The 14,613-nt window shown below is 37.0% G+C and overlaps 1 protein-coding gene across 1 annotated transcript in view; it reads right to left on the reverse strand.

Annotated features, from left to right (window-relative positions):
- Positions 1–198: 198 nt before the first annotated feature.
- Positions 199–14,613, reverse strand: part of acvr1l (activin A receptor, type 1 like) — a 37,755-nt gene continuing 23,340 nt past the window's right edge. Inside the window, exon 10 of the mRNA XM_088087241.1 lies at positions 199–3,264. Coding sequence (XP_087943367.1) covers positions 3,133–3,264 — 132 coding nt within the window. The 3' untranslated portion in view covers positions 199–3,132. The remainder of the gene's footprint in view (positions 3,265–14,613) is intronic.

The raw sequence follows: 14,613 nt of genomic DNA on the forward strand, positions 1-14,613 counted from the left end.
AAGATGTGCGTAGAGCAGTCCCAGATCTCCCGTTGCAGAATGAGCCAAAATCACATCTCATCCACTTCACTCTCCTGTGAGACTGAGGTGGATGAGATGTTTGTCAGACATGAGACAGAGGAAGGCTTCGTGGAGTTTTCTTAAGTTCTTGGCAGGAAAAGTTCAGTATTCAGTATATGAAAATTCAGGAGACAAGGAGACAATTATGTGTTTTTTAATTGTGTGTTTGTTGCAAGGTATGTCATTGATGACATTTATCAGCAGAGCAGACAGATATATCAGCAAATATTTTTATTTATGTCATAGAAGTCAAATGTCACCTGTCCCAGATAAGACTTGAACCAGCAACCCCATGAGCCAAACCTCCTGATACTCGTTTTCAACGTTCTTTTGAATTTGAACTTGCAATCTCATGGCTTATGAGTAAGTGTTTAAACAGTCCGACCCAATGCATCACTTCGCCTGTGTTTTACCTTGAATAAGGCTCTTTGCTTTGGACAACTGAAATCACTTGTCCTGGGTGAGGTTCGGACTAACGATCTCATAGTCTGCAGGCGAGCCCTCTAACCAAACTGAGCTAAACCTCCAGACATTTCTGGTATCGCTGCCTCCGTTGGTTAGTTGGCTTGTGTCATTGTGTAACTTTGCAGAATCCAAAATAACTTTAAACACAATGAAAACATGTAGGTCAGAGTTATTCTTTTTCAATTTCTGTGTTGCATTTCCTCGCTCAGTATTCAGAGATGATAAATCAAAGGTTAAAATTATGGGGGCGCCACAAATTGGTACCTGTTAACCTGCTGGACAGTTTCACCAAACTTGGTACAAACTCAGTACTCTGGGGGCCAGTATAGAGTGCCAAAGGGATGACATTTTTTCTTTATTCTGACCCTGAAACTACCATCGCCCTCATCAAAAAGCCTCTGGGAATTTTCCACTGGATTTTGGATCACTGCTGAAAATAAGCTCTGTGGTGAACAAATGTTTATGATTCTTACACGCTTTGTTCAGTGAGATAATTTTTAGTAATGAACACCATTTTTGGGATTTTTTAAGCCTAAAAACCATCAGCAGAAGTAAAAAGCTAACGTAAGGCTACAAACAAAACGACACAGCGGTCACATGACTGAATGTCTCCACCGGGCTGTAACTCTATGTTCGGCCTGATGACGTTTTGTAGTCTTATTTGGCTGCTTGTTAGCAACCCTCTTTTTTAAGACACATAGAAGCTTCAGAGTTAACAGTGGGGGATTTACTGACGTATTTGTATCAGAAAACAAAATGTGACAATCTCTTCAGACTTTCTCTTAACTACAGACCTTATTCCACACATCCAGTAAAAGCATATTCAAAAAACACAACGGCTTTGAAACGAGGAACCAGAGATGCTGAAATGCTAATGTTTTGGGGAATCATTCCTGGGCTCTCTATTAACCACAATCTGAAGGCTCATAATGTTTGGTGCATGTGGGCGTGGCCTTGTCAGCATTTTGCTTTATTATGTCTTTGCTCAAATTACTGTGAGTGAAATGACGTCCCAATGTTTGGGCTCAAGTTTGGTTCCAATCTGCATGATGGTGGAATATGAATAGACTTTTTTTTTGATAATTATAATCTCTATGTTTAATGATGAGACTAATACTAATAATAATGCAACAATGACAGTAATACATTTTTATGACATTTAGACAAAAACGTCATTCAGAATAACAAAATGGTCATTCTGTGTAACAGATAATATTTATGTAAAAATGAAAAATATACTTATTTTGACATAAATTATTGACGTCTGAATCAATAACTCAGCAAACTAATTTGATGGTATTTTAAATGAAATCCAATCCCTTATAAAAACACTTTTTGTGAACAGACAGGATAAAACTCAGTGTTTTTGATTATGTTGGCAAAGTACAAAGAATTATAATAATTAATAATTTGGGGGAATTGAATTGTGATTCTCTAAATGTGTATTTTAAAATGTTATCTAATTGATGTAGCTTTTAACTTCCCTCTCATGATTTATTTGGTTCTAAGCTGTTGTTACACTGAATGAAATTTTAGTGGCGTGGTTTTATGTAAATCATGTAAAAAACGTCTAATAGTTACTAGTTAAAAATAATAATATTGCACATTTTACATTCCACTGTACTGTAAAAAAAGGTGAAATGGTAAAATGTGTTTCACTTTTAATTTTTGGGTGCTTGAAAACCTGATTACATCTTTGACCCATCTGCAGTATTTTATCCTGTTTTTTTCCCCTTAAAAAAACAAACAAGCTCAGCAGGAAAATTTCCTACTTTTTTCCTCTATTTCATGACAAATCATGTCTCACTAGCTCCAATAATGACAATATGGGTACAGGAAGTCCAGGAGAGTAAATGTCTATATATGTATACAGTGTTTCACGCACCATCAGTCTTACATATCCTCAGTAGTGTTGTAGCAGTGGAGATTTAATAAATAGACTACTTTTTAAAAAGTTTAAAAACAATTTTGATCCTACTGGCTCTTTTTCCTTTTGTAAGTCAACATATTTGTATGGTTTGTAGTGTATTTGTGGCAATAGTTGGCATGTTTTAGTAAAGCTAAATGAGTGAAGCACTTCTGATTGTCTCTGAGCAGAATGCCTTGACCATGTGCCAAAAACACTGGCGGGGGATCAGAAATTGAACTTTAAAAGACACTCAGTGTTTAGTGTTTGGTGTGGGTGTGTGTGTTTGTGTGTGCGTGCGCACGCGCAGTCTGAGATGGGCGTCAAAGCATTTTGGGATGGAGTACTACAATATGCCATCCATGTTCCTCACACTCAGTAACAGTCTACAGTTCAGGTCAGCGCGAGCACATTGGCAACTGGGTTGTGTCCTGTAACAAAGGCTGGCTTATTCAGACAGGACAGGACAGGACAGGTTCAAATGTCTGTGAGCTTCAAGTCAAAGAGAGGGATGTTTGTGGAAGGCAACCACAGGGAAAGTAAGAGAGCAAGAGAAGGATGAGGCTGGATGAAAGTTGAACAACTCTTTCCTCTGGTTCTCTGTTCTTCCCCCTTATTGTCCTTTCTTCTCTCACAGACACTGGGCTCCTCTCTAACCAATTCCTGACATCCGGAAGCCACTTCCAGGGCTCCTCTTCATCTCACGACTCCTTTCCCTTCTCCAGAGAGCTGTGAATCTTGTCCAGGGTTTTCTTTATGCGCAGAGCTGTTAGCCTCGCGGAAGGGTTCTGGTACCAACACTCCTTCATCAGTTTCACCAGAGCTGAGAGAGTCTGCGAGAGAGGGGAGAAAAAGTAAAGGTAAGTAGATAAAATGAATGTCATTTCACCTACAGTGACAGGAAACTCTGATCAATGTGACTCAAAGCGCTTTTAAGGAATAGATTGTAAGGCAAAAAATGTCAAAATATGACATGTCCCAAAAACAGCTGAAAACACCTCAAAACAGCATTAAATAACGTTCCAAAGTCATGCTATAGCATAGAATGTTGCAGAAACGTCCAAAAACACCTAAATATGGCATGTTGAAAAAATGACCGAAAAGGCAAGGCTATAGTATGGCAAAAATGGCAAAAATGACATGTCTCAAAAACAGCTGAAAAACACCTCAAAACAGTATAAAATAGCGTGCAAAGACACGCCATAGCACAGAATTTTGCAAAAACGTCCAAAAAAACCTAAATGTGGCATGTTGAAAAAATGAACGAAAAAGCAAGGCTATAGTATGGCAAAAATGTCAAAATATGACATGTCCCAAAAACAGCTGAAAACACCTCAAAACAGCATGAAATAGCGTTCCAAAGCCATGCTATAGCATAGAATGTTGCAAAAACGTCCAAAAACACCTAAATATGGCATGTTGAAAAAATGAACGAAAAGGCAAGGCTATAGTATGGCAAAAAATGTCAAAATATGACATGTCCCAAAAACAGCTGAAAACACCTCAAAACAGCATAAAATAGCGTGCCAGGACACGCCATAGCATAGAATTTAGCAAAAACGTCCAAAAACAACTAAATATGGCATGTTGAAAAAATGAACGAAAAGGCAAGGCTATAGTATGGCAAAAATGTCAAAATATGACATGCCCCAAAAACAGCTGAAAACACCTCAAAACAGCATAAAATAGCGTGCCAGGACACGCCATAGCATAGAATTTTGCAAAAACGTCCAAAAACACATAAATATAGCATGTTAAAAAAATGACCGAAAAGGCAAGGCTATAGTATGGCAAAAATGTCAAAATATGACAGGTCCCAAAAACAGCTGAAACCACTTCAAAACAGCACAAAATAGCGTTCCAAAGTCATGCTATAGCATAGAATGTTGCAAAAACGTCCAAAAAAACCTAAATGTGGCATGTTGAAAAAATGAACGAAAAAGCAAGGCTATAGTATGGCAAAAAATGTCAAAATATGACATGTCCCAAAAACAGCTGAAAACACCTCAAAACAGCATAAAATAGCGTGCCAGGACACGCCATAGCACAGAAGTTTGCAAAAACGTCCAAAAAAACCTAAATGTGGCATGTTGAAAAAATGAACGAAAAAGCAAGGCTATAGTATGGCAAAAATGTCAAAATATGACATGTCCCAAAAACAGCTGAAAACACCTCAAAACAGCATAAAATAGCGTGCAAAGACACGCCATAGCATAGAATTTAGCAAAAACGTCCAAAAACAACTAAATATGGCATGTTGAAAAAATGAACGAAAAGGCAAGGCTATAGTATGGCAAAAATGTCAAAATATGACATGCCCCAAAAACAGCTGAAAACACCTCAAAACAGCATAAAATAGCGTGCACAGACACGCCATAGCACAGAATTTTGAAAAAACGTCCAAAAACACATATATATGGCATGTTGAAAAAATGACCAAAAAGGCAAGGCTATAGCATGGCAAAAATGACCAAAAAGGCAAGGCTATAGCATGGCAAAAATGTCAAAAATGACAGGTCCCAAAAACAGCTGAAAACACCTCAAAACAGCATGAAATAGCGTTCCAAAGTCATGCTATAGCATAGAATGTTGCAAAAACGGCCAGAAACACCAAAATAATGCACCTTGAAAAAATGACCGAAAAGGCAAGGCTATAGTATGGCAAAAATGGCAAAATATGACAGGTCCCAAAAACAGCTGAAAACACCTCAAAACAGCATAAAATAGTGTGCAAAGACACGCCATAGCATAGAACTTAGCAAAAACGTCCAAAAATAACTAAATATGGCATGTTGAAAAAATGAACGAAAAGGCAAGGCTATAGTAAGGCAAAAATGTCAAAATATGACATGTCCCAAAAACAGCTGAAAACACCTCAAAACAGCATAAAATAGCGTGCCAGGACACGCCATAGCATAGAATTTTGCAAAAACGCCCAAAAACACCTAAATATGGCATGTTGAAAAAATGACCAAATAGGCAAGGCTATAGTATGTACAAAAAATGTCAAAATTCGACATGTCCCAAAAACAGCTGAAAACACCTCAAAACAGCATGAAATAGCGTTCCAAAGTCATGCTATAGCACAGAATGTTGCAAAAACGTCCAAAAACACGTAAATATGGCATGTTGAAAAAATGAATGAAAAGGCAAGGCTATAGTAAGGCAAAAAATGTCAAAAGTGACATGTCCCAAAAACTGCTGAATACAACCCAAAACAGCATAAAATAGCCTTCCAAAGTCATGCTATAGCATAGAACGCAGAGAAAACAGCCAAAAACACCATAATGATGCACGTCCAAAAAAATGACCAAAAAGGCAAGGCTATAGTATGGCAAAAATGTCAAAATATGACAGGTCCCAAAAACAGCTGAAAACACCTCAAAACAGCATAAAATAGCGTGCAAAGACACGCCATAGCATAGAATTTTGCAAAAAACGCCCCAAAACACCTAAATATGGCATGTTGAAAAAATGAACAAAAAGACAAGGCTATAGTATGGCAAAAATGTCAAAAATGACATGTCCCAAAAACAGCTGAAAACACCTCAAAACAGCATGAAATAGCGTTCCAAAGTCATGCTATAGCACAGAATGTTGCAAAAACGTCCAAAAACACGTAAATATGGCATGTTGAAAAAATGACCGAAAAGGCAAGGCTATAGTAAGGCAAAAAATGTCAAAAGTGACATGTCCCAAAAACTGCTGAATACAACCCAAAACAGCATAAAATAGCCTTCCAAAGTCATGCTATAGCATAGAACGCCAAGAAAACAGCCAAAAACACCATAATGATGCACGTCCAAAAAAATGACCAAAAAGGCAAGGCTATAGTATGGCAAAAATGTCAAAATATGACAGGTCCCAAAAACAGCTGAAAACACCTCAAAACAGCATAAAATAGCGTGCAAAGACACGCCATAGCATAGAATGTTGCAAAAACGCCCCAAAACACCTAAATATGGCATGTTGAAAAAATGACAGAAAAGGCAAGGCTATAGTATGGCAAAAATGTCAAAATATGACAGGTCCCAAAAACAGCTGAAAACACCTCAAAACAGCATAAAATAGCGTGCAAAGACACGCCATAGCATAGAATTTAGCAAAAACGTCCAAAAACACTTAAATATGGCATGTTGAAAAAATGAACAAAAAGGCAAGGCTATAGTATGGCAAAAATGTCAAAAATGACAGGTCCCAAAAACAGCTGAAAACGCCTCAAAACAGCATAAAATAGCGTGCAAAGACACGCCATAGCATAGAATTCAGCAAAAACGTCCAAAAACACTTAAATATGGCATGTTGAAAAAATGAACGAAAAGGCAAGGCTATAGTATGGCAAAACTGTCAAAAATGACAGGTCCCAAAAACAGCTGAAAACACCTCAAAACAGCATAAAATAGCGTGCAAAGACACGCCATAGCATAGAATTTAGCAAAAATGTCCAAAAACACCTAAATGTGGCATGTTGAAAAAATGAACAAAGAGGCAAGGCTATAGTATGGCAAAAATGTCAAAAGTGACATGTCCCAAAAACAGCTGAAAACTCCTCAAAACAGCATAAAATAGCGTGCAAAGACACGCCACAGCATAGAATGTTGGAAAAACGCCCCAAAACACCTAAATATGGCATGTTGAAAAAATGACCGAAAAGGCAAGGCTATAGTATGGCAAAAATGTCAAAAATGACATGTCCCAAAAACAGCTAAAAACACCTCAAAACAGCATAAAATAGCGTGCACAGACACGCCATAGCATAGAATTTAACAAAAACGTCCAAAAACACTTAAATATGGCATGTTGAAAAAATGACCAAAAAGGCAAGGCTATAGTATGGCAAAAATGTCAAAAATGACAGGTCCCAAAAACAGCTGAAAACACCTCAAAACAGCATGAAATAGCGTTCCAAAGTCATGCTATAGCACAGAATGTTGCAAAAACGTCCAAAAACACGTAAATATGGCATGTTGAAAAAATGAATGAAAAGGCAAGGCTATAGTAAGGCAAAAAATGTCAAAAGTGACATGTCCCAAAAACTGCTGAATACAACCCAAAACAGCATAAAATAGCCTTCCAAAGTCATGCTATAGCATAGAGTTTTGCAAAAACAGCCAAAAACACCATAATGTGGCATGTTGAAAAAATGAACAAAAAGGCAAGGCTATAGTATGGCAAAAATGTCAAAATATGACAGGTCCCAAAAACAGCTGAAAACACCTCAAAACAGTATAAAATAGCGTGCAAAGACACGCCATAGCATAGAATTTTGCAAAAAACGCCCCAAAACACCTAAATATGGCATGTTGAAAAAATGAACAAAAAGACAAGGCTATAGTATGGCAAAAATGTCAAAAATGACATGTCCCAAAAACAGCTGAAAACACCTCAAAACAGCATGAAATAGCGTTCCAAAGTCATGCTATAGCACAGAATGTTGCAAAAACGTCCAAAAACACGTAAATATGGCATGTTGAAAAAATGACCGAAAAGGCAAGGCTATAGTATGGCAAAAATGTCAAAAATGACAGGTCCCAAAAACAGCTCAAAACACCCCAAAACAGCATAAAATAGCGTGCAAAGACACGCCATAGCATAGAATTTAGCAAAAACGTCCAAAAACACCTAAATGTGGCATGTTGAAAAAATGAACAAAAAGGCAAGGCTATAGTATGGCAAAAATGTCAAAATATGACAGGTCCCAAAAACAGCTGAAAACACCTCAAAACAGCATAAAATAGCGTGCAAAGACACGCCATAGCATAGAATGTTGCAAAAACGCCCCAAACACTTAAATATGGCATGTTGAAAAAATGACCGAAAAGGCAAGGCTATAGTATGGCAAAAATGTCAAAATATGACAGGTCCCAAAAACAGCTGAAAACACCTCAAAACAGCATAAAATAGCGTGCAAAGACACGCCATAGCATAGAATTTAGCAAAAACGTCCAAAAACACCTAAATGTGGCATGTTGAAAAAATGACCAAAAAGGCAAGGCTATAGTATGGCAAAAATGTCAAAAATGACAGGTCCCAAAAACAGCTGAAAACACCTCAAAACAGCATAAAATAGCGTGCAAAGACACGCCATAGCATAGAATTTTGCAAAAACGTCCAAAAACACCATAATGAGTCAAGTTGAAAAAATGACCGAAAAGGCAAGGCTATAGTATGGCAAAAATGTCAAAATATGACATGTCCCAAAAACAGCTGAAAACACCTCAAAACAGCATAAAATAGCGTGCAAAGACACGCCATAGCATAGAATTTAGCAAAAACGTCCAAAAACACCTAAATGTGGCATGTTGAAAAAATGAACAAAAAGGCAAGGCTATAGTATGGCAAAAATGTCAAAAGTGACATGTCCCAAAAACAGCTGAAAACACCTCAAAACAGCATAAAATAGCGTGCAAAGACACGCCATAGCATAGAATTTTGCAAAAACGTCCAAAAACACCTAAATATGGCATGTTGAAAAAATGACCGAAAAGGCAAGGCTATAGTATGGCAAAAATGTCAAAAATGACAGGTCCCAAAAACAGCTGAAAACACCTCAAAACAGCATAAAATAGCGTGCAAAGACACGCCATAGCATAGAATTTAGCAAAAACGTCCAAAAACACCTAAATGTGGCATGTTGAAAAAATGAACAAAAAGGCAAGGCTATAGTATGGCAAAAATGTCAAAATATGACAGGTCCCAAAAACAGCTGAAACCACCTCAAAACAGCACAAAATAGTGTTCCAAAGTCATGCTATAGCATAGAATGTTGCAAAAACCTCCAAAAACACCTAAATATGGCATGTTGAAAAAATGAACGAAAAGGCAAGGCTATAGTATGGCAAAAATGTCAAAAATGACAGGTCCCAAAAACAGCTGAAAACACCTCAAAACAGCATAAAATAGCGTGCAAAGACACGCCATAGCATAGAATTTAGCAAAAACGTCCAAAAACACCTAAATGTGGCATGTTGAAAAAATGAACAAAAAGGCAAGGCTATAGTATGGCAAAAATGTCAAAATATGACAGGTCCCAAAAACAGCTGAAAACTCCTCAAAACAGCATAAAATAGCGTGCAAAGACACGCCATAGCATAGAATTTTGCAAAAACGTCCAAAAACACCTAAATATGGCATTTTTAAAAAATAACCAAAAAAGGCAAGGCTATAGTATGGCAAAAATGTCAAAATATGACATGTCCCAAAAACAGCTGAAAACACCTCAAAACAGCATAAAATAGCGTGCCAGGACACGCCATAGCACAGAAGTTTGCAAAAACGTCCAAAAAAACCTAAATGTGGCATGTTGAAAAAATGAACAAAAAAGCAAGGCTATAGTATGGCAAAAATGTCAAAATATGACATGTCCCAAAAACAGCTGAAAACACCTCAAAACAGCATGAAATAAGCGTTCCAAAGTCATGCTATAGCATAGAATGTTGCAAAACGTCCAAAAACACCTAAATAAAGCATGTTGAAAAAATGACCGAAAAGGCAAGGCTATAGTATGGCAAAAATGTCAAAATATGACAGGTCCCAAAAACAGCTGAAAACACCTCAAAACAGCATAAAATAGCGTGCAAAGACACGCCATAGCATAGAATTTAGCAAAAACGTCCAAAAACAACTAAATATGGCATGTTGAAAAAATGAACGAAAAGGCAAGGCTATAGTATGGCAAAAATGTCAAAATATGACATGCCCCAAAAACAGCTGAAAACACCTCATAACAGCATAAAATAGCGTGCCAGGACACGCCATAGCACAGAATTTTGAAAAAACGTCCAAAAACACATATATATGGCATGTTGAAAAAATGACCAAAAAGGCAAGGCTATAGCATGGCAAAAATGTCAAAAATGACAGGTCCCAAAAACAGCTGAAAACACCTCAAAACAGCATGAAATAGCGTTCCAAAGTCATGCTATAGCATAGAATGTTGCAAAAACGGCCAGAAACACCAAAATAATGCATGTTGAAAAAATGACCGAAAAGGCAAGGCTATAGTATGGCAAAAATGGCAAAATATGACAGGTCCCAAAAACAGCTGAAAACACCTCAAAACAGCATAAAATAGCGTGCAAAGACACGCCATAGCATAGAATTTAGCAAAACGATCCAAAAACACCATAAATGTGGCATGTTGAAAAAATGAACGAAAAGGCAAGGCTATAGTATGGCAAAAATGTCAAAATATGACATGTCCCAAAAACAGCTGAAAACACCTCAAAACAGCATAAAATAGCGTGCCAGGACACGCCATAGCACAGAATTTTGAAAAAACGTCCAAAAACACAAATATATGGCATGTTGAAAAAATGAACGAAAAGGCAAGGCTATAGTATGGCAAAAATGTCAAAAATGACATGTCCCAAAAACAGCTGAAAACACCTCAAAACAGCATGAAATAGCGTTCCAAAGTCATGCTATAGCACAGAATGTTGCAAAAACGTCCAAAAACACGTAAATATGGCATGTTGAAAAAATGAATGAAAAGGCAAGGCTACAGTAAGGCAAAAAATGTCAAAAGTGACATGTCCCAAAAACTGCTGAATACAACCCAAAACAGCATAAAATAGCCTTCAAAGTCATGCTATAGCATAGAACGCAAGAAAACAGCCAAAAACACCATAATGATGCACGTCCAAAAAAATGACCAAAAAGGCAAGGCTATAGTATGGCAAAAATGTCAAAATATGACAGGTCCCAAAAACAGCTGAAAGCACCTCAAAACAGCATAAAATAGTGTGCCAAGGCACGCCATAGCATAGAATTTTGCAAAAACATCCCAAAACACCTAAATATGGCATGTTGGAAAAAAATGACCGAAAAGGCAAGGCTATAGTATGGCAAAAATGTCAAAATATGACATGTCCCAAAAACAGCTGAAAACATCTCAAAACAGCATTAAATAAGCGTTCCAAAGTCATGCTATAGCACAGAATGTTGCAAAACATCCAAAACACCTAAATATGGCATGTTGAAAAAATGACAGAAAAGGCAAGGCTATAGTATGGCAAAAATGTCAAAAGTGACATGTCCCAAAAACAGCTGAAAACTCCTCAAAACAGCATAAAATAGCGTGCAAAGACACGCCATAGCATAGAATTTTGCAAAAACGTCCAAAAACACCTAAATATGCCATCTTGAAAAAATAACCGAAAAGGCAAGGCTATAGTATGGCAAAAATGTCAAAATATGACAGGTCCCAAAAACATCTCAAAACACCTCAAAACAGCATAAAATAGCGTGCAAAGACACGCCATAGCATAGAATTTAGCAAAAACGCCCAAAAACACCTAAATATAGCATGTTTAAAAAATGACCGAAAAGGCAAGGCTATAGTATGGCAAAAATGTCAAAATATGACATGTCCCAAAAACAGCTCAAAACACACCAAAACAGCATAAAATAGCGTGCAAAGACACGCTATAGCATAGAATTTTGCAAAAACGTCCAAAAACACCTAAATATGGCATGTATAAAAAATGACCGAAAAGGCAAGGCTATAGTATGGCAAAAATGTCAAAATATGACATGTCCCAAAAACTGCTGAATACAACTCAAAACAGCATAAAATAGCGTTCCAAAGCCATGCTATAGCATAGAGTTTTGCAAAAACAGCCAAAAACACCATAATGTGGCATGTTGAAAAAATGAACAAAAAGGCAAGGCTATAGTATGGCAAAAAATGTAAAAAATGACATGTCTCAAAAACAGCTGAAGACACCTCAAAACAGCATAAAATAGTGTTCCAAAGTCATGCTATAGCATAGAATGTTGCAAAAACCTCCAAAAACACCTAAATATGGCATGTTGAAAAAATGACCGAAAAGGCAAGGCTATAGTATGGCAAAAATGTCAAAAATGACAGGTCCCAAAAACAGCTGAAAACACCTCAAAACAGCATAAAATAGCGTGCAAAGACACGCCATAGCATAGAATTTAGCAAAAACGTCCAAAAACACCTAAATGTGGCATGTTGAAAAAATGAACGAAAAGGCAAGGCTATAGTATGGCAAAAATGTCAAAATATGACATGTCCCAAAAACAGCTGAAAACACCTCAAAACAGCATAAAATAGCGTGCAAAGACACGCCATAGCATAGAATTTTGCAAAAACATCCAAAAACACCTAAATATGGCATGTTGAAAAAATGACAGAAAAGGCAAGGCTATAGTATGGCAAAAATGTCAAAAATGACAGGTCCCAAAAACAGCTGAAAACACCTCAAAACAGCATAAAATAGCGTTCCAAAGTCATGCTATAGCATAGAATGTTGCAAAAACGTCCAAAAACACCTAAATATGGCATGTTGAAAAAATGAACGAAAAGGCAAGGCTAAAGTATGGCAAAAAATGTCAAAAATGACAGGTCCCAAAAACAGCTGAAAACACCTCAAAACAGCATGAAATAGCGTTCCAAAGTCATGCTATAGCATAGAATGTTGCAAAAACGGCCAGAAACACCAAAATAATGCACCTTGAAAAAATGACCGAAAAGGCAAGGCTATAGTATGGCAAAAATGTCAAAAATGACAGGTCCCAAAAACAGCTGAAAACACCTCAAAACAGCATAAAATAGCGTGCAAAGACACGCCATAGCATAGAATTTTGCAAAAACATCCAAAAACACCTAAATATGGCATGTTGAAAAAATGACCGAAAAGGCAAGGCTATAGTATGGCAAAAATGTCAAAATATGACAGGTCCCAAAAACAGCTCAAAACACCCCAAAACAGCATTAAATAGCGTTCAAAGTCATGCTATAGCATAGAATGTTGCAAAAACGCCCAAAACACTTAAATATGGCATGTTGAAAAAATGACCGAAAAGGCAAAGCTATAGTATGGCAAAAATGTCAAAATATGACAGGTCCCAAAAACAGCTGAAAACACCTCAAAACAGCATAAAATAGCGTGCCAAGTCATGCCATAGCATAGAATTTTGCAAAAACATCCAAAAACACATAAATATAGCATGTTGAAAAGATGACCGAAAAGTCAAGGCTATAGTATGGCAAAAATGTCAAAATATGACAGGTTCCAAAAACAGCTGAAAACATCTCAAAACAGCATAAAATAGCGTGCCAAAGTCATGCTATAGCATAGAATGTTGCAAAATGGCCAAAAACACCTAAATATGGCATGTTGAAAAAATGACCAAAAGGCAAGGCTATAGTATGGCAAAAATGTCAAAATGACAGATCCCAAAAACAGTTGAAAACATCTCAAAACAGTATAAAATAGCACGCAAAGACACGCCATAGCATAGAATTTCGCGAAAATGTCGAAAAACACCTAAATATGGCATGTTGAAAAAATGACCAAAAAGGCAAGGCTATAGTATGGCAAAAATGTCAAAATATGACATTTCCTAAAAACAGATGAAAACACTTCAAAACAGCATAAAATAGTGTTCCAAAGTCATGCTATAGCATAGAATGTTGCAAAAACGGCCAGAAACACCAAAATATGGCATGTTGAAAAAATGACCAAAAAGGCAAGGCTATGGTATGGCAAAAATGTCAAAAATGACATGTCCCAAAAACAGCTGAAAACACCTCAAAACAGCATAAAATAGCGTTCCAAAGTCATGCTATAGCATAGAATGTTGCAAAAACGGCCAGAAACACCAAAATAATGCACCTCGAAAAAATGACCGAAAAGGCAAGGCTATAGTATGGCAAAAATGTCAAAATATGACATGTCCCAAAAACAGCTGAAAACACCTCAAAACAGCATAAAATAGTGTGCAAAGACACGCCACAGCATAGAATTCAGCAAAACGTCCAAAACACCTAAATATGGCATGTTGAAAAAATGAACGAAAAAGGCAAGGCTATAGTATGGCAAAAATGTCAAAATATGACATGTCCCAAAAACAGCTGAAAACACGTCAAAACAGCATAAAATAAGCGTTTCCAAAGTCATGCTATAGCATAGAATGTTGCAAAACGCCCAAAAACACCTAAATATGGCATGTTGAAAAATGACCGAAAAGGCAAGGCTATAGTATGGCAAAAATGTCAAAAATGACATGTCCCAAAAACAGCTGAAAACACCTCAAAACAGCATCAAATAAGCGTTCCAAAGTCATGCTATAGCATAGAATGTTGCAAAACGTCCAAAAACACCTAAATATGGCATGTTGAAAAAATGACCGAAAAGGCAAGGCTATAGTAT

This window comes from Plectropomus leopardus, chromosome 14, assembly GCF_026936395.1.
Source record: "Plectropomus leopardus strain MGB_pleo_1.0 chromosome 14, ASM2693639v1, whole genome shotgun sequence".
In the NCBI taxonomy this organism is placed as follows: Eukaryota; Metazoa; Chordata; class Actinopteri; order Perciformes; family Serranidae; genus Plectropomus; species Plectropomus leopardus.